General features: G+C 50.1%; 9 protein-coding genes across 9 annotated transcripts; 5 read left to right on the top strand and 4 right to left on the bottom strand.

Moving 5' to 3' along the window:
* Positions 1-238: 238 nt before the first annotated feature.
* On the bottom strand, positions 239-3,362 carry N7481_007989 (DDHD family phospholipase; the record flags this gene model as incomplete). The annotated part of the gene is made up of 4 exons (XM_057267208.1): positions 239-708; positions 761-898; positions 953-2,275; positions 2,306-3,362. The coding sequence occupies 4 exons, from the start codon at positions 3,360-3,362 to the stop codon at positions 239-241; spliced, it is 2,988 nt and encodes a 995-aa protein (XP_057121409.1).
* Positions 3,363-3,937: 575 nt separating this feature from the next.
* N7481_007988 (uncharacterized protein) lies at positions 3,938-5,803 on the bottom strand (the record flags this gene model as incomplete). Its single annotated transcript, XM_057267207.1, has 4 exons — positions 3,938-4,534; positions 4,597-5,233; positions 5,289-5,539; positions 5,711-5,803. 4 exons carry the CDS (start codon positions 5,801-5,803, stop codon positions 3,938-3,940), a joined length of 1,578 nt encoding a protein of 525 aa, XP_057121408.1.
* A 1,834-nt stretch (positions 5,804-7,637) lies between these two features.
* N7481_007987 (putative FAD monooxygenase) lies at positions 7,638-9,592 on the top strand (the record flags this gene model as incomplete). The annotated part of the gene is made up of 2 exons (XM_057267206.1): positions 7,638-8,282; positions 8,339-9,592. The coding sequence occupies 2 exons, from the start codon at positions 7,638-7,640 to the stop codon at positions 9,590-9,592; spliced, it is 1,899 nt and encodes a 632-aa protein (XP_057121407.1).
* A 360-nt stretch (positions 9,593-9,952) lies between these two features.
* N7481_007986 (CXXC motif containing zinc binding protein) lies at positions 9,953-10,837 on the top strand (the record flags this gene model as incomplete). The annotated part of the gene is made up of 5 exons (XM_057267205.1): positions 9,953-9,987; positions 10,144-10,258; positions 10,320-10,385; positions 10,516-10,641; positions 10,694-10,837. The coding sequence occupies 5 exons, from the start codon at positions 9,953-9,955 to the stop codon at positions 10,835-10,837; spliced, it is 486 nt and encodes a 161-aa protein (XP_057121406.1).
* A 604-nt stretch (positions 10,838-11,441) lies between these two features.
* Positions 11,442-12,037, top strand: N7481_007985 (small nuclear ribonucleoprotein F; the record flags this gene model as incomplete). The annotated part of the gene is made up of 4 exons (XM_057267204.1): positions 11,442-11,492; positions 11,559-11,596; positions 11,735-11,890; positions 11,971-12,037. The coding sequence occupies 4 exons, from the start codon at positions 11,442-11,444 to the stop codon at positions 12,035-12,037; spliced, it is 312 nt and encodes a 103-aa protein (XP_057121405.1).
* A 3,518-nt stretch (positions 12,038-15,555) lies between these two features.
* N7481_007984 (uncharacterized protein) lies at positions 15,556-15,813 on the top strand (the record flags this gene model as incomplete). The annotated part of the gene is made up of 1 exon (XM_057267203.1): positions 15,556-15,813. The coding sequence occupies one exon, from the start codon at positions 15,556-15,558 to the stop codon at positions 15,811-15,813; it is 258 nt and encodes an 85-aa protein (XP_057121404.1).
* A 2,073-nt stretch (positions 15,814-17,886) lies between these two features.
* N7481_007983 (uncharacterized protein) lies at positions 17,887-18,963 on the bottom strand (the record flags this gene model as incomplete). The annotated part of the gene is given in 4 exon segments (XM_057267202.1): positions 17,887-18,084; positions 18,107-18,203; positions 18,220-18,462; positions 18,527-18,963. The coding sequence occupies 4 exon segments, from the start codon at positions 18,961-18,963 to the stop codon at positions 17,887-17,889; spliced, it is 975 nt and encodes a 324-aa protein (XP_057121403.1).
* Positions 18,964-20,140: 1,177 nt separating this feature from the next.
* On the top strand, positions 20,141-20,627 carry N7481_007982 (DASH complex subunit DAD1; the record flags this gene model as incomplete). Its single annotated transcript, XM_057267201.1, has 3 exons — positions 20,141-20,236; positions 20,309-20,371; positions 20,436-20,627. The coding sequence occupies 3 exons, from the start codon at positions 20,141-20,143 to the stop codon at positions 20,625-20,627; spliced, it is 351 nt and encodes a 116-aa protein (XP_057121402.1).
* Positions 20,628-21,269: 642 nt separating this feature from the next.
* N7481_007981 (Rho4-like protein) lies at positions 21,270-22,284 on the bottom strand (the record flags this gene model as incomplete). Its single annotated transcript, XM_057267200.1, has 3 exons — positions 21,270-21,632; positions 21,696-21,899; positions 21,997-22,284. 3 exons carry the CDS (start codon positions 22,282-22,284, stop codon positions 21,270-21,272), a joined length of 855 nt encoding a protein of 284 aa, XP_057121401.1.
* Positions 22,285-22,675: the final 391 nt, after the last annotated feature.

Genomic DNA, 22,675 nt, shown 5'->3' with positions numbered 1-22,675 from the left:
GGTCCTTTTCTCCTCTCTTGCTTCGCTCTGAATGAATGCACGATCTGTGATAGCTAGACTGGCCACTACAAATATCAATCGATGAAATGAGAACACAATACAATCAATCAATCTTCTCTCTTAATCCGAGATGCAATATGCTAGTTAATATCCATGGATGTAAGCAACCGAAATAAAAATATTTCTAGTAATTATAAGGCCAGTGGCAGTCATGTAACGTCTTCCAGGGCGCATGAGGTCAATTCCGGGGATACTTCCAACCCTTCTTCTTTTCAGCCCTCAAAATATGCAACGTCCCCTCCCTCCCTTGCTTGCGAGCAATCTCCACGACGAAAAATCTCACGAAATCAGTCAATGTCCAATAGCTACTATGTGCACTGAGCATATTGAGGTACTGGATATTCAACGGGCCACCTCCACCAGAAAGATAATAGTCGATCTGGCCATTATCGTTCAGCAGAAGCATGCGCTTTTCGGCAATTTCTTCACGCGTGAAGTCGTGGGTCTCCATTTCGACGTTCGAGGGTAGCTTTGTGACTGCTGCGGGACGGACTGGGGCTGTAGAAGGCATGAAGCCAGGTGTCGAGCCCCATTTGAAGACACTGCCAAATGATGTCCAGAATGAAGATGTGGCGCTGGGGATTGAGGCGGTTTTGAGCGAATTGGAAAGCTCAGAATCGACAGCAGCGTTGACGCGGTATGTGATTGCTGATTATCTTAGCAATTTGAGATAGAATTTTAGTCAATGGGAGATACTCACGATCAGTAGTATGCATTATGTTGTAGAGGTTGTCGACAGCAAGACAGCCGTAGCTGCCGGATTCCCCCGCTACACCCCGTACTAGATCTTCGCCCTCGCTGCCCGGTTTATTTCTACCCTTTCGGGGTAGTAGACTCGCTACAGTGTTGTTAGCAGCTATACCACGCCAAAATTTGTGTACTCGGGTCATACCTTTATTCAAGAGGAGAAAGAACCCCGCGGGACTCCCGCACAAAAACAGAATCCGTGTATCAAACTCGAAAATATCGCTATGCAAGGGTGTGTTGTGAAAGTCAAAGTGAGGGACATGTGTTGGCTGATGGCTTAGAATATCAAGCGCCATGACGCTTCCGAGGGAGTGAGCGAGGAGATGGACTCGACCGTTTTCTTGAAAGCCAGGGTTGTTCTTGCACCAGAGTCGGTAGATACGGTTGGCTTCTCTGACAACAGCCCTGATCATTTTCGGTTTGTGATGAGACAGGTAATACGGAATATCAAGCATTACATCACTGATCAAAGAACGCACAGCAGGAAGAGTCTGAGGCGTTATGTCGTCGAGCGAAAAGTTGTTGGAAGTGGGATCATCGGTGTCCGTTGATTCTAGAGTCGGATCTTCCAAAGACAAAGTTGTTCGCCAGTTCACAGGCAGAACCATAATGCCGCCATTGTCTTGGTCCACATGGGGCCAGACAGGCTCGTTATTTAGTTCCACATTTACTTGGCGACGGAAAGAATTCATGGCGTGGGTAAAGTGGAAGCTCTCCATCCGCTCAGATAGCTTTTGCCCGATACCATGGATGACAAGTACCAGGTCTGTAGGGTTTGGCCGCAGTCCCTCCATTTTGCAAGCATAGCAAACTTGCTCGCCTGGAGCTGGAGCGGGCTCTTGAGCTTGATTTCTTCGGATGTATTGTCGTACATCAACGGCATTGGCCTTGGCAGGATTGAACTTGTCCCATAGTCTTCGACTAAAGCCGCGCACCACAGGTATGCCAATCTGTCGTCCCTTGCGGATTGGACCAAGTGGCCGTCTGCCACGGGAGGTCGACGGTAATAAGCTTGGTCGGAGAATTTGAGCGTTTCTGGCATCCACATATACAGCACTCGAAGAGAGATAGGGTTTGATCGTTTCGGGGAAGGCTGTGTTCCCACCAGCGGCCTGGTTGAGATCAGGCGAGGGTCCACTTGGTGCATCATCTTCTGTCGACTCGGTGGTGTCCATTCCTTGGTCTTGGGCTGTCCCGGGCGGGTTGGCTGATCCTGTTTCTTCCTTCGTCCAGAGGCGGTGCACGATCTTGAGCTCTGCATCGGCTCCATTTTCCACGCAGCTATTCAACTCATCCTGCCATGTGTCAGTCCATGGTTTCAGGTAGGTGTAGCCCTCCTCCAGCTTGTTCGCCAATGCAGTTTCCACAGGGTACATCGAATTCTTGTAGAACCATGTAGCTCGGACGACAACTGATACATCATGAAGCGGGCTCCAATATATGGGTTTCATCTGGCGACCAGAGTTAGCTTAGGAATAACAGGCAAGAAATGATGCACCTACTTTCAGATTTGGAAGCTCCACTAGGTGAAGCCGTGAGGCCCCAACAGGAATCTTTGCTTTGACATCGCTGTCCTGCTTCTTCGAATTTCTTCTATCTCGATCCTCTTCGGAAGTGTCTTGGGTCATCTCGTCTAGACTGACGGTGGCTCTAAGGCCCGAAGGCTTAGGAGCTCCATGGTTTGGCGCGCTGCTTCGAATCTCGCCCTGCCATTCTTGGGGTCCGTCCTTCGATGGCAAAGACTCGACCGAACTCCCAAATTGACTGTGGGATTGGGAAATAGGCGCTCTGATGAAGGGCGATCCACTGATACTCACATCACGGGATCGATTGGCACGGAGACTCCCAGTCTCATCTTGGGCATCTTCCGCCCCGTCATTGTCTCCTAGAGTCGAGTCACTTCTTCTCTTGCTCGATTGCACTTCTTTCAACGAAGAAGAGCGTTCTCGCTCCCTTCGATCATTTAAATCACTCCTATGGGGGTATTCGGCAAAATCATCACTCGTTAATGGAGTCACACGCCTTCGTGTGGAACTCCCAATCCGGGGTTCAGAGCCGATGGGTAAGCCTGATCGGCTCTTGAGATGCCGTCCAGGAGTCTCATCAGGAAAGGATGGCGAGTTGCTGAGGGTGCTTCGACTGCTGATCAGACCTGGCTCATCTCTTCTATTTGCTGTCTTGCGGTTGTGTCCGATGCCCAACTCAGATGCTCGGCCGGGAACAGCAATGCCGTGGTGCGACTTTGACGAATCCGCTCGAGCTTCAGATTCACTCGCACCCGTTACCTGGCGAGCTTTGCCTAGTTTCTGCCACGAAGTTTCCAGCGCGAGGTTGTCTATCGCGGTAAACGGCTTGGGTGGAGCTCTTTCATTTTCAGACCCTTGCCCACTCGCCGAGGGCAGAGGGGCCAAGGGGTCGTCAATTGGCACGGATGAGATGTAGAAGAATTGAGAGCGAATTTCGGGCGGGGTATCGCGAGAATACCAGGTCGACAGCTCCGATTCTTCGTCGGCCAGCAGGCAGGTCGAGCCGTAAGTATGGAAAGGGCCCGTCATGGCGAAGGACGAGGTTCCACTTTTCCAAGGGTCCAGCAATCTGCGACGAGATCAAAACACCGATCGCCAGATGGTCATTGCCAAGGTGGCTGGTCACCCTACGCCGATCGGAAACAACCGATCTGAGGAGAGTTGGATGGTTGCATAAGGGCGTGAAAGCAATGGAAAATGAAAATGGAAAATGGAAATGACTCTTTGTCCACGTGTGTAAAAAGCTGCGAGAGCTGCCTGGCGCGCCCCTATGAAAGATGACGTCGCTGCACGTGCCGCATGGTTTGGTGCAAGCAAGGACAAGGATAAGCATCTCTGGAACATCCTGGCCTATCTCCTTTCCTTTCCTTTTCCTTTTTACCGTGTAGAACTTAAATAGGAAATAACCTTATTCTTTGTGTATTGTCAACTGAATGATAGACGAATTAGGAAATGTACTATCATCGGCCATACATCCTATGCCTCGCACCCATTCCCCACTCTTAAATTCTCACAAAGAACGCATGGAGTAAATCATAATTTCCTACCTTCCGAAATCAATCTTTTAAATTCAACGGCCCGATACATTTGATATCATTCCTTGACTATCCCATTGGTAGAGCACTGTAGCCACTGGTAGTCCGCGGGCGGCGCTTGATGTATTCGTCCATCATTTCATCCTGAGCCTGAAGGCTCACACCGCGGAATTGCTGGAGCGTATCGAGCGAAGCATCAAGCATGTCCAAAAGGTTACGCGTGTCGTGAAGATGCTTGCGAATCGCGCTATCGGGCAAACAGAAAGTGCGAACATTCATCTCTTGTGCGATTTTTTTCCAGTTGGAGAGATTGGACTCGAGCATGATTGGATTTGTGGAGCTTTCACCTGCAAATCTGAGACTTCGGCGGTTTGCCATGATGAGGTCTCGCTGAGTCGCTTGATCGAAACGGAACCCGGTGACTCGTGGCCGATTTTTCGAGCTCCAGAAGTCGTGGACCTTCGAGATTGACTGTCGAGAAACTCGACCGTCGTAGTATTGATTCGAGATGAAATCGTTCGCGGTGGTACAGATCATGACTTCTAATTCGGCGTACAGCTTCGACTGCTGCGAGGAGGTCAGAGAGACTGGTGTAAGGGGGCTGGGTGAGCCCACCGGCGAACCGGGACCGCTTGTCGGGCTGGAACTCTTGGGGTAATCTCCTTTCTATACAGGGTAGACGTGAGATTCCGATAAGGTATTTGCAAATAAAGGAAAAGATCACTTACCAGTCCCTTAAGTTTTCTTCCAAGCTCTCGCATCACACTTGGCCTTCGCCGGAGGGTCGGCGCTGGCTTGTGATCATCGAGCCAACCGTTGTCCCCGAAAAGCTTCTTGTGAACACGCCCGCCGTGGGCCGCGAATTTTCTTTTCAGACCTGGACCGATGTCTGTGCCGAACTCTTCCTCGATGGTAGCTAGTGAACGGGATGGAGATCGAGTTGGAGACCTTTGAGGGGACTGGTTCGGGGATTGCAATGGAGATTGATCGGGTGATTTGACCACTCTAGCGGTGATGGAAAAAGGAGACTTCACTTCATACACCGAAGCTGTCCGACTCAATGGTCGTATCAAATTCTCCGGGATGGTCAGATGTGGTCGAAATTTATGTCTAGTTTTGAAGGACAGGTTCAGGCCCTCTGGGACCAAAGCCTGGAGGGTCTCATCATGAGGAGGGAAAGATGCTTCCATTGAATCAGGACTGATAGATCGGATCATATTCCGTATCTGCGGGGAATTTTCCAGATCCGACTGCTGGCCCTTTTCTTCGAGGCATGGGGATGACTCGCCGTATGGGATAGCGAGTAGCTCATCGACATTCATAGAGTCGATGTAAGGGTTACTGTTGGCGACACTCCAGTACTCCCTGCTTCGATTATGAGCCAGTCAAATTCGAATTTGTTCCACATGGTGAATCTTACCTCGCGGTTTCGTCGTAAACATCGGTAGGAGAGACTGGGCCCAGTTGAGCAAGAGAAGCCGATCCATGCAGCATGAGCGGAACATGATGAATCGAATACTGCATCTCCAAGGGACTTTCCTCCCAGTTCGAAGTCATCGAGTGCTGAAATCCTGAGCTGTCCTGTTGAGATCTTTTCTCTGGTATGTTATCGGTGTAGTTCTGCTCTTCAGACGAAGCCGTGGCAGGGAATTGATCGAGGGTGCTAACAGGCTGAGAATCGTGAAAAAGTGATTCTGAGTTGTAGATTCCCGTACATGGTTTGAAATTCGTTAGCAGAGTTCGACGTTCAAAGTGTAAAATAATTCACTGGGGCTTCTGCGGTTCCGTGGAGGGCTCAATAACATTGCGGGTTTGGGGCCTGGGGGAGTTCCATTCACGTACCAGAAAGAACAACAAGCTGATTATCCCCCGCTGAGGATGATCGGGCAGGATGTAAGCCTTAGCGAGAAGTGTCTCAAAAGTTCCAGCGTCCATATTCATAAGTCTGAATGTTGGAAGCGTCCCTAGGATTGAGGGGAGGGTGATTGCGACTCGTTGTCATGCGCCAATTCCATGCGACACGTGCCATCATGCCAAATTCGTCCCATAAACAGAGATATTCAAAGTGAATGGGGTCAGAGGATCAGGCTACAATAGCATTCGATTGTCTTACTCCAGGGCTTCCCTGGTGCACTGCCTAGAATTGCGGAGTGGCTGTTCTATAGTTCGGTGTCGCATTATTGACATCTTGAAAGAGCTGAACCAATCAACCTGAATACAATTTCAGACATCAATCACAGAAAAGGCTATAGAATATTGAAAAATCCGTGGAGTTTTCTTGCTTTGTGTAAAGTAAAATAATCGTTGCCTCAAGGCACTAACCAGGCATGAATTCAGCCCCAGGTCGAAATTAAACAGCTGGACAGCCCTATTACTAGGTCCATTATGCTCTAGATATTATAAATTTGTTCTGACAGATACTAGGAATATTGGTCCTTGCCAACGCTAAACCTGTACTTTGTTAGCGAGCTGAGCATTCTTGGAAATAATCTGAATACCACTACTACTGTAGGCGAGAATAGTACGGAGATAAGCTGAGGTGTCCGGGGTTTAGCGGCAGCCGGCATTCTTGCCGATCTTCCAAAGTCCCCACTGGGTTGGATACATCGGAATCCCCGGCCCTGGCGAGGGTGGCCGTTATTATTGCCAGTGCCAGCTTGACTCCCGGTTTGGATATACGAGCCCAAGGGAAGTGAGCGGAACAAAATTCTGGGCCCGAGGATATCAGAAAGAAACTTTTTGACCTTGTTAGATTCTAGTAGCCAGTGGAAATCCCCCCTGCGGATAGTTTCTCGGGATGAAATTATCAGTGAGATCATCGGAGATCCTGCAGTTACATACTCTCAGGCTGTGAGATTGAATAAAAAATGGAAGACACCTGGGCATGAGCTATGATGAAGTCCACCCGCAATGTAAAGTGGGCTCGCAAGTTGCTACTAGTATTAGAACTATTCATGATATACAGTACAGTGGTGGCGGGACAATGAAGCGACAATCACCGAGCCAATTTGCCAGGCAACCCGACATGGTGCTCGGTAGAATTATCAGGCCAATCAAAGACGAATTCTCGGAATCTCCAAATGAGCCTGGCACTATGCACCGGGTTTCCCTTCAACAAATTGCCAGTCAAACTGCCACGGTCAAGTGGGGGGAGCCGGTGGGCAGGGTGAGCAAGCGGCAGAATACTCGTAGTCCTTGTGATAGACAGGCACAATCTTCAAAATCTCAACCAAGAGTACAGTACAGTAGCACGCAGGATGTGAGTGTATGTACCGGGCAAGCAACCGAGTTCCACTTGCCGACTCGCGCAGCCGGGCAGCAGTGGGGAATCAAGTGACTCCACTCTCATCCATCTCCACCACTCGTCGCCCTCGCCAGGTCATCCGGGATCAACGACGGCAACTCAGTCATTGCGCTGGATGCAGGGTTGTCCCCACACGCTCATACATGTATAAACCACTCTCCAGAGCCTCTGATTGGTCCACCCCAGCTCGCTCCCAGCAGCTCCCCACGATACAACCGATCCCCAATGCCGTGGCTGTTCTCCGTCATCTCAATTTTGCCCAAGTCGGCCCGCTTACCCCGGCCTGCAGGAAACTATTTATGAGCTCGCCATGGCCCTCCATCGAGTCTCCTCTTGGATCGTGAATACATCATACAGACTATATACTTCTTTGCACAAAACTTGACTTCGACCCCGCCGCTTTCCGTATATTCTACCTCCTACCCTACCCCTTCTACCTTCCGACCTCATTTCCCATCGGCGAACATGGCGCAAGAGACGTATGACATCGTCATCGTCGGTGCCGGTCCTGTGGGCCTGCTGCTGTCCCTCTGTATGTCTCGCTGGGGCTACAAGGTCAAGCACATCGACAACCGTCCTGTGCCAACCGCCACTGGCCGCGCTGACGGAATTCAGCCGCGTTCCACCGAGATTCTGCGCAACCTTGGCCTGAAGCGCGCCATCATGGCCTACGAGCCCGCCAAGGTGTACGATGTCGCTTTCTGGGATCCCAAGGCTGATGGTTCTGGCATCGGCCGCACTGGAAGCTGGCCCAGCTGCCCTCGCTTCATCGACACCCGCTACCCTTTCACTACCCTTGTCCACCAGGGTAAGATCGAGCGTGTCTTCATTGATGAGATTGAAAAAGCCGGTACCCAGGTCGAGCGTCCCTGGACTATTCACGGGTTCAAGAACGATGGCGCCAATGCCGAATACCCCGTTGAGGTGCAGTTGAAGAGCATTGATACCAACGTTATTGAGACCGTCCGCTCCAAGTACCTGTTCAGTGGCGAGGGTGCTCGCAGCTTCGTTCGTGAACAGCTCGATATCAAGATCCGCCACAAGGACCCTATCGCCTACGTTTGGGGTGTCATGGACGGTGTTGTCCGCACCAACTTCCCCGATATTGAGGTGAGCAAAGAACCAGACAGATTACGTGACTGGACATAGAACTAACTTTTCTTCAGACAAAATGCACTATTCACTCCGATGCTGGCTCGATCATGGTTATTCCCCGCGAGGACAACATGGTCCGCTTGTACGTCCAGATCGCCTCGTCAACAGATGCCGACTGGAACCCTCGCAAGACCGCTACCGCCGAGGAGGTTCAACAGACCGCAAAGAACATCTTGAAGCCCTATTGGGTTGAGTGGGACCGTGTTGAGTGGTACTCCGTTTATCCAATTGGACAGGGTATCGCCGAGAAGTACACCTTGGATGAGCGTGTGTTCATGGGTGGAGACGCCTGCCACACCCACAGCCCTAAGGCCGGTCAGGGCATGAACACTGCCTTCCACGATGCTCTCAACATGGCCTGGAAGATCCACGCCGTTGAGACCGGTTTCGCCAATCGCTCTATTCTGAGCACTTACGAGAGTGAGCGCAAGGATATTGCCGAGACTCTGCTGGACTTCGACGCCAAGTATGCCGCGCTGTTCTCCAAGCGCCGTCCCACCGCCGGCGAGGTGTCTGCTAGCAAGGCTGTCTCCAAAAGCGATGTCGAGGAGGATGAGTTTGTCAAGACCTTCAAGTCTTCTTGCGAGTTCACCAGTGGATACGGAGTTGCCTACAAGCCCAACGTCTTCAACTGGGACGCCAGCCACCCTGCCAAGTCGGCCCTGTTCAACATCCCCAACGTCCGCTTGACTCCTGGCCGCGCTTTCACCCCTACCATGGTCACTCGTCTTGCTGATGCCAACTTCGTTGAGCTTGAGCAGGAGGTCCCCACCAACGGTTCCTTCCGCATCTTCATCTTCGGTGGTAACCAGAATAAGACCCAAAAGGCTATTGCCGATCTCGCCGCCAATCTGGAGAAGGAGCGCTCTTTCCTCTCCGTCTATCGTCGCCCTGACATTTCCAATGTCTCTTTCTTCGAGCGTCACAACCCCCACTCCAGGCTCTTCACCCTCTCTCTCATCTATGCCGCTGCCAAGAACGAGGTCGACGTGGACTCCATCCCCCAGGTTCTGCGTGACTACCACCACCACCTGTACTCCGATGACATCCCCGATGTTCGTGTCCCCGATGCCAAGTTCGCGGCTCACGAGAAGCTTGGTCTCGACGCTGAGAAGGGCGGTGTCATCGTCACCCGACCCGACAGCCACGTCGCTTGCACCATCCAGCTGGTTGAGGGCAGTGGCACCGCTGATGCCCTGAATGAGTACTTCGGCTCCTTCGCTACGAAGGCTTTGGGACAGGACTCCCAACAGAGCCGTCTGTAAACTTCAGGTGATGCACTTTGTATGATCTTATTTCTTGGTTGTAAATAGCTTGTCTATATCGTTCTTTCAGAGCGAGTTCTTGAGCATCATTGGCGTTTCGATTTATTCAATATGATTACGATAGAATTTCATCACTTCATTATCACTCTCTCCCAAGTTTTTCTTCTATATCAATTTGTAGTCTTTCAGTATAAGTACTAGGTGATACTGCCAGCTTGGTGGTCACATGCCAAGACCTGATCTATTTTCTGTCTCCACCCCGCATCGCATCGCATCCGCATTACGGCACCCTTCCATTTCATCTTCGAGAAACCTCTACAACCCCTCCATCTCCGATCACGTCAAAACAAATTATCCAAGATGCTCTCTCTTGTGCTCACAGCCGAGCTGGAAGGGTAAGTCCGCTAAGCTCGTCCACACCCATTTTGAAATCCCTCGCAAGGCTCCCCGCATCGTGCAACAATTTTTGATGCAGGCGCGCAGAAGCATTAAATTCTCTCCTTGACCTAAGGATCGTTAATGCGACACCCCTATCTGACTCCTTCTGGTAGTGTTACTTCTCTTCGACCAATTGACACCGAGGAGGACCCCTACTACTACACATTCCGGGTAAAGTGCACATCTTGCCACGAGATCCATGCCAACTGGGTGGGCTTCAACCGCTTCGTACGTAACCTTAAAGAAAAAGTCTGTGATCATGGATACTATGCTAACTTTTTATCTGCAGGAGCAACATGAGATCCCCGGTAGCCGGGGCGAGGCAAACTTTGTCTGGAAATGCCGTTTCTGCACCGTATGTGATTCCACCCGTCAAGATACTTGATACCCTTCACAGACCAAGATTATCTTTTCGATGTCTCTTGTTTCTATCATTTCACTCTAGGGTGAGATGGCGAGCAAAGAGCTAACTTTGCAATCTGCAGAAAACCCATTCTGCTTCCATCATCTCTGGTCCCAATACCTACGAGCTCCAGGAGAAGAAGACCGGTCAGAAGATTATTGAGATGGACTGCCGTGGTCTGGAGTTTATCGAGTTCAAGCCCGCCGAGGTAAGCGAACCCTTCCCATCGAAGCTGGTTCAGAATTCTTACTTTTATCTAGGGAAAATGGGAAGCCAAGGGCGTTGAGTCACCCACCAAGTTCTCTGACATTGAACTCGATGAAGGCGAATGGTATGACTACGATGAGAAGACCAGTGAGGAAGTCAGCATCAAGGATATCACCTGGTCGGTTGGTCGGGCATAAATGAGGATGGAGGCACGCTGCTGTATGGGTGACTAGCCAGCGCTGACGAGCTTGGGTGCAAAGGAACTTGGGTGCAAAAGAATGGAATTTTATGGCATATTTCTCAAGATACCAGTCCATTACTTTCATTCTCATGGTCTTTTCGTTGTATTATTATCAGGAGGCTGATGAGCCTGGCGTGTGGTGTGGAGAGAAGGAGTTGGTGTGGAGAGTTAAGCGATATGATGATTACGAAGCCATAGTAAGCCAAATTACACAACGGAAAAAACACAGTTACGAACATCGATTTTCCTCTTTCTCCTATTCGAAATAAATAAAAGGCCGGAAAGAAGCAATTGTGCTTATCAAGTAGTATCCCCAATAGTAACTACCTCGTCACTCACACCAGAGGCGGTGAGGAATACTCCCACCCCATTGGCCTACCCGACATCACGACCAGCTCACATTTTCGCGGTGCTGTCGACTCCGCCAACCTCCAGTTCTCGCGCGCCAACGACCAGACCCAAAGGAAAGAAGCTTCATCGCTAAGCTCCTCACCTCACACCAAACTCCCTTCATCCATTGTCTGTGCTCTCAGCGCAAGACCACCCACACACCCATCACAATGAGCGTACGTCTTCCCAAGCCACGCCGCATCAAGCTCCGCGATGCGCTCGTTCAAAGCGATCAAGATCTTCATCTATGACATTGAAAAGACCTACCGCTGACATTTGCGTTACAGTTGCAACCCGTCAACCCTCGGCCGTTCCTCCAGGCTAGGTACGCGACTCCCCTCCCGACCCTACTGAGCAACCCCCCCTCCCTCATTGAGCAACCCAGCACAATTTCACGCCACTACCTAGCCATCCGTTCCCTCCTCTAACTCATCAAATTGCTAACCTTTCATCTTCATTGCAGAGTCGGCACTGAGGTCCTCATCCGTCTTAAGTGGGGCCAAACCGAGTACAAGGGTACCCTGGAGAGCATCGATTCCTACATGAACGTTCTGCTGCGGGATACGGAGGAACACATTGATGGAAAGCACACTGGATCTTTGGGCTTGGTTCTTATTCGGTACGCATTCACCCTGCCGTAATGGCTACTCAGTCATAGAGGTTTCGTGTTAGGGGCAAAGTGCTAACAATGACTTATAGGTGTAACAACATCCTCTGGATGGGCTCGGCGTCAGACGTCGAAATGACGGACCTCGGATTAAAATAATTGAAAGTCATCGAAGTGCGAGTACCGACCGATGCACAGTACTCCGCGGGCTAGGGCCCGCGCTTGTGGGAGTGGTCTTGTCCTGAAGGAACTGGGCCTACTCTCCTCAATATCCAAAACCTGACTTCATTGCGTCGGGGAATGGCCGAGTTGATTGATGCCCGCTGCGAGACACGGGGAAATAAGGATGTGGACTACTGGGGCCATTAGGACCACTCGCCGGTCCTTCGGGCGGATTCTTGTCCATGTGTTTGCTGGTTTTTTTTTGATTCACGAGGCGTTTTGATGGTTCTTCCAGTGCGATATTATTGCATGGCTGCCTTGTGGTACTGGCCAAAATCAATACACTACACTATTTCGACACCGACTTCCTTTTTACAGTTCAGCGTAGACGCCGCGTCATTAAATTCATCAATCGATGCATGTCAGGTGTTTGTACATAAAGTTTTCCATGGAGATTTACACTGCCTGGCTGTACTCATCCCAGAGTACGTATGTCTTTGTGGCGAGTGAATCCTGCAGCTGCTCATACTCAAGCCATTCTGCGATATCCCGGTGACGAATAATCGAACATGCAACACATACATAGCAGATTTGTGGCAACAGTACTCCGTAAACTGAAGAGGAAAGGGAAGACCCGTCCCATTAGGGGTTATCTGCAAGGCATGCACCAATTGGAGAGGACATTGACTCCAAGCCAATCCCACCGCACGAACCAACACCTTTCTTCTCGGAAATGCTTGTAGCGGGAATCCGATATTGTCGATCATCTGATCGTCCCGCTAGGAATTAATGTGGTGGAAGGCCGTGCGACAGATCCATGTTGAGAGGCGAGTACTAGCTCCACAGGGCGAAGGAGTGAGTTTGTACATATGTACGAGGTGCCAGTGGAGGTCTAAGTCTACGTCCATGCGTACCTAACCCCGCAGCTTTGCTCAATATAATTGAATCCAATGTGATTGTGTGGGTATCTCTGAAGATATCCGCAAAGCTCGGTTTCTTTTTATAGCTGTGGTGGAGGATAAGTGGGAGATGGATCGACATGAAGCTTCAAATGACCAACAAACTGACCTTTCACGTCCAAGGCCAAAACGTCATGGCCCCAGGCTGAGTGGGGGACAGGGAGCCCCAAGCTCCAGGCGGGGGGGTTCTATCTACGGTATGGCCCTCTCACCGATTTCCGGATGGGTACATAGTATCTGGGTGACTAGTACATAGTAGTATCGGAGATTTAGATACACAATTAAGTTAGGGCGTAGCAGATTGTTGTGTACAAATTATGTGTTGAATAGTAATTGTTTGTCGCCTCCTTCCATGCTGTGCTCTTGCGTGCTCAAGTCGGTGCATCGTATCTCTCATATGCGGGATTCCACGCGCCCAGATTACGTGGCTGAAGATATAGATAGCATTTGCATTGTTGAGGTGAAAGTTAGTGTAGCTCAGGCTGTTACTAGTATGTGGCGGGTAGATGTTTTAGCTTTCGATCTAGGAGGCAATCTTGGAATATGGCGTGTTTCGAGTTGAGTGTTGTAGATAGCCTACTAGACATTATATGGTATCTGCGCCCGTCAATCAGGTACTACCCAAATGTGTTCAACTGAGATGGCCATGGACTGTACATAGCAATTCGCTATTCGGCCATGCTGCATCCCTTTAGTGCTTATTATTTCCATATTGTTTATTACTGGTCCAAATGGATCAAATCAGGATCGTGGAAATCTGATGTGAGCAGCCTCGGCCAGAGTACTCCGTAGCATGTATGAGGTGCTCCATATGCTGCGCAAATCTCATCAGCAATTGATTTGCACCAATTATACAAATTGGTTGAGCATCAGCCTCGGGTTATTCAAGCCCTGGCGGTAATCGCCGAGACAGGGTTGCAAACCCCGGCTGTGCCATTCTGCCTTGTCAATTGCTGAGCCTTATCGATTCGTCTCCCTGCCTCGGTTTCGGGTATATCGGCCACCATATCGTTTAAAGAGAATTGCTGCCTATCATCTCGCAATCTCACATCTCACATCTACTGTCATCAACTCCTTCGGGCAGTCAGCTCAGAGTGGCGGTGCGATCCGGAGGCAAATCTGACTACGTAGGCTGACGGGGGTTTGCTGCGCAGCGATGGAATGATCCTCCACGATGGAGGGGGTGGAATCCACCTGGGGAAGGGCACGCAATTTGAATGGCGAAGAAGTCGGCATTTTTCATTCTCCATTGCATTTCTTTTTATAGCGAGGCAAACACAAAAGTACCGACATCGACATCCAATGCCCTATGGGTTGATAAGATCGGGAGCCCCCGACGTCATGGCGATATCCCTACTGTGGGAACCTGCGAAAGTGGAACAAGCGTTTGGAAAGGGGGGGCCATTAACTACCCTCCATCGATGATGCCCGCGAGGTCATCGCGCGCTAGGCCAAACACTAGTCGAACACCAGTCAAGGAAAAGTTCGACCGAGACCTGGCCATTTTATTTAGTGCATTGTCACAAGAGAGGGGAGGGGAGGAGGAAGGGTGGTTCGATTTTTCGTCTCTTTCGCCGGTCCCCCTCCGTGCAGAAGTTGCGGTGTTCAGGGCACACAGAAAACCCAACAGGCGAAACTCTCCACATGCTCAGTTGACCAGGGCCACGCAAGTGCCCCTCCACTCAGAATCCACGCTGATCGGACGAACCATGACTGCCCGGGGGTTCTGCATCCCTAACGGTCAGTGGCCAGAACTCAGACGCCACGGCACTGTTCGAGTGGAGGGTCAACGCTGATCCTGGCCCATTTACGTTGGGCCACCCACCCATCACCCACCACCGCGTTCATCAGCAGGTCGACCTGTGCCAAATGAGGAAACCCTGCGTGCGTCTGTGGTTGCTTGTGGGGTTGTTCATCCTTGGTGTGCAGGTGCATGATACATCAGTCTGAGCTATCGGGGAAAGGCAACTACCATGGGTACGAAGTACTCCGTACTATGTAGTAGTACTCGTATGTACTCTATTGATATGAAGATGTTGCACGAAACAGAAAGAATAGATCTTTAGGCGTCCGCCTAGGCGAGGATTAGCCTGTAGCAGTGCGGAGGACTACGGTGTACTACGGTGTACTACGGTGTACATATCCATTGAAGATTGAAGACTCGCTAAGAACAAAAAATCAAAATGTCAATAAATGACGGAGTACAAGAAGGAAAAAGGCAAAAAATGGACCCTCTTCACCCAATTGTCCCCTGATCTGCGGTCTCCACTTCCTCATGGAAACGAAAACCGTGGACTACCCGCATTTCCCCAAACTCGGGACGAGTAATCTCCTAGAACTTTTTCTGTTTGTTCTATTTAATTTAGATCTCCTCTCCCCCTCCTCTTTCTTGAACTCAACCAATCCTTTCGCTTGCCCCTCTCTTCAGAGTGAAACGTGCTGTACAGCTCCGCGCTTACCTGCGACATTCGTTGTCTCATCCATCGAGTATAAACACATACTATCCGCATACTCTCCCACCATTACCAAAACAAAAAACATCTACACTCGTTCACGATGCGTGATACACCTTCCAAGTTCATCGAGATCCTTGATCCCAAGGACGCGCACCCCCGCATGTCTGATTCAGATGTCCGCCTCGAGGATGTCCTCGCCGATCACGAGGCGACCATAAGCCGCCCACGCTCCTCAACCACCTCCTCCTCCTCTAAGCCCATGGATAAAGCACAACTGGGACGCGCCAGCTCTACCTCGCCGACGCAGCGTTGGAAGAGATTCAGCAACATGCTCGCACAGCCTCGACGAAACTCTTAACCCTCCACTCCACGCCGCACCACCGAGACTATACACCTAAACACTCTACTCTCACCCTCACCACCCAAATCCACGCCATCCCCCTACTCCCCCCTCCTCTTCGCCCCGCCACGGCTGGAGCATATACGAATGGCACGATAACGAATATCCATGATCCTGGGGTATTTTTTCTTTTCCTTCCACGAAAGAATACAGGAGTAAAACGGAGTAACGGACCCATGCGCATGTAGTGCACATGGAGAAGGAAACGGGTCCTCATTTCCCACGATTGGACTCGGGTGGAAAAGCCCCAATGTAATCGGTTGCAAGAGCTGATTGCACCCTCGACCGGTTTGATGATGCTAGTCGTGTTGGCAAGGACATGAAGGCGCCGGACGCAGGAGATTGGCTTGCCTTCCCTGCCTGGCTTGGAATTACGATGTGATGAGACTTTTTTTCAAATTATTTCTCTATTCTCTCTTTTGTTTCTTTTTCTTCATGGGCATACTGGTTTACTGGAGTGGATAGAAATCCATATCCCAATTGATGATGAAGAAGATGATCGTGATGATGATGAGTATGATTATTATCATTCCCTACTACTCTCATGACTACTGGATCATATTATTTGTTATGACTCTATTACCTCCCAAAATTGCACTAAATGGACCAGACTAGACCGGACCGGACACGGTGTTTGATTCAGATTTCGTTCACATGTTGAACACGAGCCCTGCTGGACAGGATTCAATCTCCACTTCGTCGCCCCGAGGTAGTATCTCGCCGGGCAAATTCCAACCTGCCCGAAGCCGTAATTTATTCGGCCACACAGAAACGAGGTATCCGTATTTTGGACAGAGGGGTTGTTTGTGTCTCTCGAGCATTTTCGTACCTGGTCACTGGTGGATCTGAAACCAGGCCCTGGGCTGGGCCCTTGGAAAGCGTTGGATCTCGAATTTGCTGGTCCATGGCTCTTCAGGTACGCGGTGGACCCTGGCGTGCCCCTCGGCCCAGTCGTGGCACAGGGTGCGACCGTCACGAACTCGTCTTGGGGTTGGATGGAGACGCTAGCGACGCTATTTCGACGGGGACTGGCCAGACCGGTCGGCTCGGATCTGGTGGGAATTGTCCCTGAGACTGAAATTAAGGCGTTCTGGTGGCTGCGTCAAACCGTCACTCTTATTCTATTCTTATTTGACGGGTTTTAGATGGGGGTGAGGGGTTCATCTCAAAAGATCCCCATCCCCTTCCCAATTACCAATTACGTTCGTGCTACCACGGCCCTTTCATTGCCATTGCCCCCCACTCGCCCCCATTCCCATTTCTAAGCACGCCTCAACAGATGTCTTAGCACAATAGACCCTGAGATCCTCGGCTATTAGGCTAATGATCTTTTTCTCTACTCCGTACGTCGTTCTGGAATCTTTCTTCGGCTACTCGTAGCGATCTATAAGCTGCGTCTAGATCCAGGATACACCGCACCACGGCATCTTGATAATTGGCACTGCCGATCATTTCGTCCGTGAGTCGACGTGCAGCCATGGAATCTGGAAATTCCGGTGGCTATACTCCGTAGAACCCCTTTCAGTAAACATTATAAGAAAATGCGAATAGGACAACCATGCTTACACGGGGAGGGGGGCAATGGTTGCACATATCATACTCCTCTCTAATTCGCTTTTTAGATCTTCAAATAACCGCCTACTAAGGCCTGTCTGTAGCTCACGTTTCTTTGCTTCATCGTTCATAGTCCACTTATCGTCTAAGTAGCCTCAATTCTTACCTTGATGGGTTTCACCTTCTTCAACAACTTTGTTCCAAATCTCTTTTTTTTCTAACCATCCTATTTCATGAGTATCCATTCTATTCCAGATATCAGTCAGCCTCCATCACTACTAGAAGATTATGACTCATATTATATGAGTTCATGGTGCTTATTTTATGAATTAAAGCAAAGAATTGTGTAGTATGCCTTGTACTCAATTCAGGTTCCCTGTTTCGGGTCTTGAACAAACATAGCTAGGTTAAAGTTCCAGTCCCATCCCCCTAGGGAGTTCAAGAAATAACACAATTTGGTCCTTGATCCCAGCATCTTCAGAGTTTACTGCTAGGTGGTCTGTGAGCCGTCGGCTTAGTCTCCACCGACACCTCGCTCCACCAAGGATAGGTTCGAGGCGCATCCTTTGATAATTCATCTGTAAATTCTGGCTGACGTTTCTCAAAGAAAGATTTTTTGAATTCAAGATGGTCCCTGAGTGAGTCAGTAAAGGTCATAACCATGAGGACAATATACTATATTGTGAGGGAGTTTTACCTTCCACCAAACATGTCGTAAAGGAGAGGGCTGTCCACCAGATGTGCGCCTTCTGCAGAGCCAGGGTTCCGCCAAATGAGCTGCCGATTTACGTGAACTGCCATGGTGCTAACGTTAGACAGAATGTCTTGGGCAAGTCCAACTGCGCGGGGAAAACATCCTTAGGCTCCGGAAGAAGCTCCGCAAAGATTCCGTGGAGGACGTGCGAATGTGCGGGATATCGTTGTCCAGTCGCTAGCAAATATGTGGCGTTGCTATATCCAACCATACGCGGGAGGAAAAAGGAACTGGATGACTCCATTGTAAGGCCAATTCTTGAAAATGGGAACCCAAATTCTGCATTACGTGGTGCAATACTGGGTCTGAGTTAGTTTTTGAAATCATAAGGAGAAGGTGATGAGGATGATGATAGGCCTTTACCGAATCGCGGCCGCTAGAGTGGATGTCATTCCGATGCCGACGGAGAGGCCATTGTACGCCACTATAATGGGCTTGGTACAATTGAACATGGAAAGTGCCAGTGTGCCTCCCGGATCCCGCATCTCACTAGGCCGCAATTTGTTTTTCGCCTGGCTGAAGTCCCCATTCAGGTCAATTCCGGCGCTAAATACTCTACCTGCACCTGTTAGGATGACGACTTTGACTCGATCATCCACATCGACGATCGAAAAGAACGTAATAAGAGCATCGATCATGCCCCTTGTAATTGCATTTAGTTTGTCGGGTCTATTTAAGGTTACGACCTGGATAGGTGTCACTCCACATGCCGAGTCCGGGGAATTAGAAATGCGGATATGGCTATCAGGTGCATTGACGTAGGTATCAGGAAGATCGACAGTTCGAGAACCGCCAACCATCTTGCGGATATGGATTGATTCTTCTCAATCACTTGAAAGGATGTTGATTTTTGCGGAAGAATATGAAATATGGGTTAACAGAAAGTTGATATTTAAAGATATGACTGATGACTTATTAACCGAATCAAACAATCGACCCCGGGCCTCGGCAAAAGTGTGAAGTTCCCCTCCAGGGCTCATTTAGTTACAGTTTGTACATACATGCAGTCAAAATCTAACAGGTTCAGGTTTCGGTATCGGATTGCCAAGACCAAGAATTTAGATGACTGAACGTAGATTAGTGAACGTAGATTACTGAGCGTTCCTAGCCGAGGCACAACAGCTAGGCGGTGCCCTTGCTGGTTTGGAGATATCTCCTTTCCTAGGAGAAAATTATCAAGGATTCAAAATGTAGTAAATCCATGCTCTAAGTGGTGCAGCGACCGAATATGCAGAATAAGAAATCAACAAGTAACATTATGAGATTTCTCTCTGGTAACTTTAAGCATGGCACAGTATACAAGGGTATTGGAAAATCGAAAAGATAAACATTTAAAGTAGGCGAATATGAACGGCAACGATACCCAAGGAGCCAGAGCCAGATGCCTCGACTGCAGTGGTGAACACGTTGTGGAAGTTCGCTATTGTCCCCCCCAGCCCACGACCTAGAGCCACAACCGATGCTAGAGGAATCTAGGCGTCCTCCATGGGATCATCGAACTAGACCTAAGCACGAGGTCAAGTCATTCTGCTAGCAAACGCTCGCAGAAATTAGGTGCTTGTTTGCTTTGGCTGAAGAAAAGTATGCTCTCCCCGCTGCGCGCCGCAACCAACCTTACCTTAGGAACGCGTCCTATCACCAATCGGGTCTCTTATCAGATACCCAATGCCCCACCACAACTTCTCCCCCAAACACTCCAGCAAAGACAACCTCAAGCAGGACACAGCAGCTGCAGAGCGAGCGTCAACGTGAATCGACACTACACAGCTCATTCTCGGTCCGCATTCCAAGCTCAGTCTTGTTGAAGAGCCCTAGTCCCCCGTGGCTCGACGTCCGCCGCCCAACCCGGCCCCTCACACAACCTACCTCGCATCACCATTCTCCTGTTGAACAGTCTACCGTGACCTTTCACTGCCAGTTAAGAACTCGCCTGCGTCTTACAATTCATTGAATTCTTTTTTGTGTTCGAGCTACACCATGGCCTGGATCTCTGAAACCCCCGGTGGCAGACGCAGCGCGTCCCCAACGGTCTTTGAGCAACAACGCGAGGAATTGGTTCGGGAAATTGCGGTGGTGAGTGCAGGTCTTCCGCCGGGACTGTCAATCACCTTCATTACTTGTGTTGAACTCTAATTCTGGGGCTAGGGTATGGAGCAGGTCCTCCAGAACATGAACCGGTTGAACCGAAACCTTGAGAGCATCATTACAGTACGTTTCCCACCTCATCTTCGCTATGGAAGGTCACATTGAATTCAATCGCTAACTCCGCCAGGTCGGCAATGAGTTTGGCTCTGTGGAAGCCCTCTGGTCACAATTCGAGAACTTTATGGGCCGGCAGGAGGAGGAGCTTGAGGAAGCCAGCCAAGGGAAACGAAAGGTCAGCGGGGAGAGCGCCGGACACGGCAACTCCGGCAGACAACATAAGCATGAAGAAGATGAAGGAGAGTCAATGGTCAACCAGTGATAGCTTCGGTGAAGCTGACTGGATTTGATCGTCTTTTGGCGTTGGTGTTGATTACGTTTTACTTGAGATACCATTTTACATAGCATTCTATCAGTAAAGAAGAGCAAATCTACGGATATTCTACGACCATACACGCATGCCTACGAGAAGTAGCTCAGTATGAAATGCAAAGGCTGTATTGCTAAATTCGTATCAGGTAACATAAGCGAGAACACCAGTCCCATGCATGCCAACAAAGGGCAAAGACCCAGGTCATGAGAGCCAACGGGAGAAAAGGAACAAGGGTCATGAGATGAAAATACACAGAATGGGAGAAAAGGAAAAGAAAATGAAAAGAAAAGGCAAACAAGTCATCGATCAACAAGGCAAGGATGGAGAAAGTTCAGAAAGCCGCCGTTAAAGAAACAGATCGGTTGAGAGCGCGCAGCGTCCCCCGATTCCAAGGGAAGGAAAATTTTTGCAGTTCATGTCCAGCTTTTTCCGGCTTGCGGCGCGGTGACCCGGCACATCCACAGAGCAGGAAACAAGCACGGCCGATGAAGCAACCAGGCTTTATCATATCGGACCAGGGGATGTGAGAGAAGGGAATGAAGAAAGGGTCGGTCATGAATGGAGGGAAAAGCGAGATGGGATGGCATGATTTTACAAGATCTTGCAACTTCGCTTCTTGATCTTCTTTCCCGGTCGACCCCCGCCGGCGGAAGGCTTGCTATTTGTGCGGCTATGCGAGGATTTTTGCGCTGTGTAGCCTTGCTCCTCGATGTTGATAACGGTGTCTACTGCCTTGGCAAAGACTTCGTCCACGCCGCGCATCTCCTTACTACTGCACTCCACGTAGGTCGCGCCCATGCGCTGGGCTACTCCTTGGCCCTGCTCCGGTGTGATGGGAGTCAGGCCTTGCGTCTTGAGGAGCTCAATGCAGGTTCGCTTGCCGCGGAGATCTGACTTGAGGCCGACCAAAATAATAGGGGTTGTCGGGCAGAAATGCAAAACCTCGGGGTACCACTGGTCGTATTATTAGAGAATTGAAATCAAGCACGATATGGCAGAAAACTGTTGACGGCTCACCTTGTCTACAACATTTTCCAGCGATGCAGGGCAGTCGACGGCAAAGCACACAAATAGAAGATCTGTCTCGGGATATGACAGTGGACGAAGACGATCATACTCCTCCTGGCCGGCAGTATCCCACAACGCTAACTCGACGGTCTTCCCTGACTGTCGATGGGTGGTCTGGGTGATATAATTTTCGAACACAGTGGGGACATATTTCTGCACTAGTCTTAGTGAATCGCCCCGCGCCTCAACCATGGATCACAAAAAGGAACATGGAGTATAGAAAAAGTATAGAAAATTGTAGGGAACATACCTCTGGGAAGTAGCCTTGTGAGTAACTGATCAACAGGCAAGTCTTGCCGCAGCCGCCATCCCCGACGACGACAAACTTTTTTGAGTAGGAAGGTGGCTGGGTGATATTTGTGGCTTCGGACATTTGAGCACTGGAGAAGCTGGTGTGGGTGCTGGCGGTGCCGTTGCTCACTCGCACGCTGTGGCTGCGGGTACGGCTGTGATGAGGGGACATGGATGGAGGAGGAGGAGTTGCAATCGAGCGGCGTCGCGAAGCCGCATAGTACTGGTCGTCATACATGGAGCTCATGATGTGGATGGCAGGTTGGAATGGAACCCCCTTGTTCTTGTTCTTGTTGTAGTAATGCGGGTTGCGGGTCGTGGTCGAGTATGACGGCAACCGGCTGAAGTTCGTGGGTGGTGGGGGTTGAATGGATGTGAGGTGTCTTTGGGGAGAACGAGATTGGGAGATGAAAAAGAAAGAAGAGCAGGGTGGTGTATCGATTTTAGATCTTGATCGACATCCAAGCTGGGAGGGTCAAATCGTCCGGGCGAGACCCGTGTTTACCTGTTGGAAGTCGTCGGCTGCCATAGCAACGGCCGTCCCTCGATGACGCCAGGGCGGAGCGGCCCTCGATTTACCAGGCCTGTGCCTGTCAGTTTCAATTTGATTCGATTTCTAGACTTCGATCCGGTTTCTT

The sequence above is a fragment of the Penicillium waksmanii genome (assembly GCF_028829765.1).
Source record: "Penicillium waksmanii strain IBT 27052 chromosome Unknown utg000007l:1.0-4314555.0:1.0-4317578.0, whole genome shotgun sequence".
In the NCBI taxonomy this organism is placed as follows: Eukaryota; Fungi; Ascomycota; class Eurotiomycetes; order Eurotiales; family Aspergillaceae; genus Penicillium; species Penicillium waksmanii.
This window is presented reverse-complemented; position numbering and strand designations above follow the sequence as displayed.